General features: G+C 40.0%; 1 protein-coding gene across 1 annotated transcript; it reads left to right on the top strand.

Annotated features, from left to right (window-relative positions):
• Positions 1–254: 254 nt before the first annotated feature.
• Positions 255–1,781, top strand: LOC120194786 (dof zinc finger protein DOF1.4-like). Its single transcript, XM_039196987.1, has 2 exons — positions 255–436; positions 657–1,781. Exons 1-2 carry the CDS (start codon positions 395–397, stop codon positions 1,635–1,637), a joined length of 1,023 nt encoding a protein of 340 aa, XP_039052918.1. The 5' UTR covers positions 255–394; the 3' UTR covers positions 1,638–1,781.
• Positions 1,782–2,220: the final 439 nt, after the last annotated feature.

Here is a 2,220-nt window from a genome sequence, read left to right as displayed (position 1 = left end):
ACTGATCTAGAACTCTCATGTTATAATGTTGTTCCTTTATTCTTGAACTTGTCAAGATTCATCTCTTCTCCCGCTTTACCTCTGTGTCGTCTTCTTGAATTTGAATATTTGCCTTCCAAACATATATTCTTTGTCCCCTTTTCTTTAATCTCAAATAATATTTAATTGGTCAGTTAACACCAGATCTAGCATGTGAAAAAATTGATTAACAAATGAAATTAGTAGATTAAAAGAATAATTGTAGTGCTCGTAACATAAGTGATACACTCTGTCAGTCGTAGAAAATACTTGAATCCCATCAACAAAGACTCGGCGTCCCCACCTGTCTTTGTCTGTTTACTCTTTGTTTTCAACGATTCCTTTGATAGAAGAAAATGTTGAGTAATGCGAGAAGATGATTTTCTCCTCCTCAACTGCTAACAATGAATGGCCACAGGTTTCATTTTCAGTACTCTCTCTCTCTCTCTCTCTCTCTCTCTCTCTCTCTCTCAAGCAATTATTCGACAAAACATGACCCCACTTTTGTTGTTTTGCTTTTGGAACAGAATATCTATGTTGTGTTGTTATTTTACCCTAAGGGCACTCAGTTAACTCTTTTTGTCTTGTTTTTGCTCAGTTCTTTCCCCTTTTTTGGCCATGCATCACTTTGGTTGCAGAATCATATAGATGAGAAAGAGTTGATGGCGTCAACAGCTAGGCTTATGGAGAAACCAAGCCAAGAACAGCAGCAGCAGCAAGCCCTAAAGTGTCCACGCTGTGATTCATCAAACACTAAGTTCTGCTACTACAACAACTACAGTTTATCACAGCCAAGACACTTCTGCAAGGCCTGTAAGCGTTATTGGACTCGGGGTGGCACCTTAAGGAATGTTCCGGTGGGCGGTGGATGTAGGAAGAACAAGCGTATGAAGAGACAAGCGGCTTCAGCCATTGATGGAGCTTCTCCAACAAATACTAACAGTCCAATATCTCAACCTCAAATCGATGTCTCTTCGGCCTCAACTCATCATATCAACCCTTTGTTTTACGGGTTAGCTAATACCCCATCTGATATCCATCTTCCCTTTCTTCGGTTCAATTCAAGAGTTCCAGATGTGGAAAACGTGACAGGCTATGATATCCAGCCTGATCCGAATGCTCTTGGATTAGGATTTTCTTCTGGGATGGTGTCTGGTGATAATGGGGACAATGATTATCGATATGGTTTTAACACTAACCCGAGTAAGCAAATCCAGGATGTGGAGACTTCAAATCCACTCCTTTCAAGCTACTCTAATATATTTGAATCCTCATCTTCTAGCACCACTACCACGCCAACCATTGCTTCTTTGTTAGCTTCTACTCTTTACCAACACAAGTTCACGAACGGTGGTGTTAAAAGCACTCAACTGCCTACCCAAATGCACTCCTTAGAACCTTTTCAAGACCTTCAAATGACAGGTAACGATGAAAATTGGCTAACCATGAAAGATATCAAAGTTGAAGAAGCGCAAAGCAGAATGGAATGGAATGTGGCATGCCAGAATCAGCTCGATCAAATCGGTTTATCTGATCCTGCGGTTTATTGGAACACAACAAGCGTCGGTGCTTGGCATGATCCATCAAACATTGGATCCTCGGTCACTTCTCTGATCTAGTAAACTAGACTACTCTTATCAGCAGTTTTTCAAATAGTCTCCCTCTTTGTTGGGTCCTTTTTTTTTGGTTTATAGGTACTTAGTTTCGGATGATACTACTGACGGTAGTGGATTCTACAGTCATAATGGAGTGGGATTGAAAAGGAAAAAATCTATAATAAATTAAAGTTTAGTATTAAAGCATGCATGTGAGAAGATTGGATCGGATGGATCATGTCAGCTGCAAGAATTCAGCCTAAAGTTTTATTATCAGAGGTTGAGAAAAATCCCTATTTGCGCTGAGAGGAACCTCGGATCCTCTTCATCTCATCCCTGATGGGTACCGTCTTCTTTATCAGTCATCAGTCATCGCCATCTGAAGCTGCTGTGTTGAAGAGAGCTCAGCTCCTTTTACAGCAACTTTTTAGCCTAGTAAGTTTGGCTTCTATTTTGTATGTATATATTGCATGAAATTTCTTTCCTTTCCCCCACTAGTGCATTGTTATTAGTTATCAGGATGAGTTTTAAGGGTGCGTGTTTCAGTCCTAAGTAAAAGATAAGGGTGAGGATTGAGGATTGAGGAACTAATTATTTTTCTCACTTT

The sequence above is a fragment of the Hibiscus syriacus genome, unplaced genomic scaffold, assembly GCF_006381635.1.
Source record: "Hibiscus syriacus cultivar Baekdansim isolate YM2019G1 unplaced genomic scaffold, ASM638163v2 tig00117001_pilon, whole genome shotgun sequence".
Classification (NCBI taxonomy): domain Eukaryota; kingdom Viridiplantae; phylum Streptophyta; class Magnoliopsida; order Malvales; family Malvaceae; genus Hibiscus; species Hibiscus syriacus.
The sequence above is the reverse complement of the archived record's forward strand: the minus strand, read 5'-3'. Positions and strand labels throughout refer to the sequence as shown.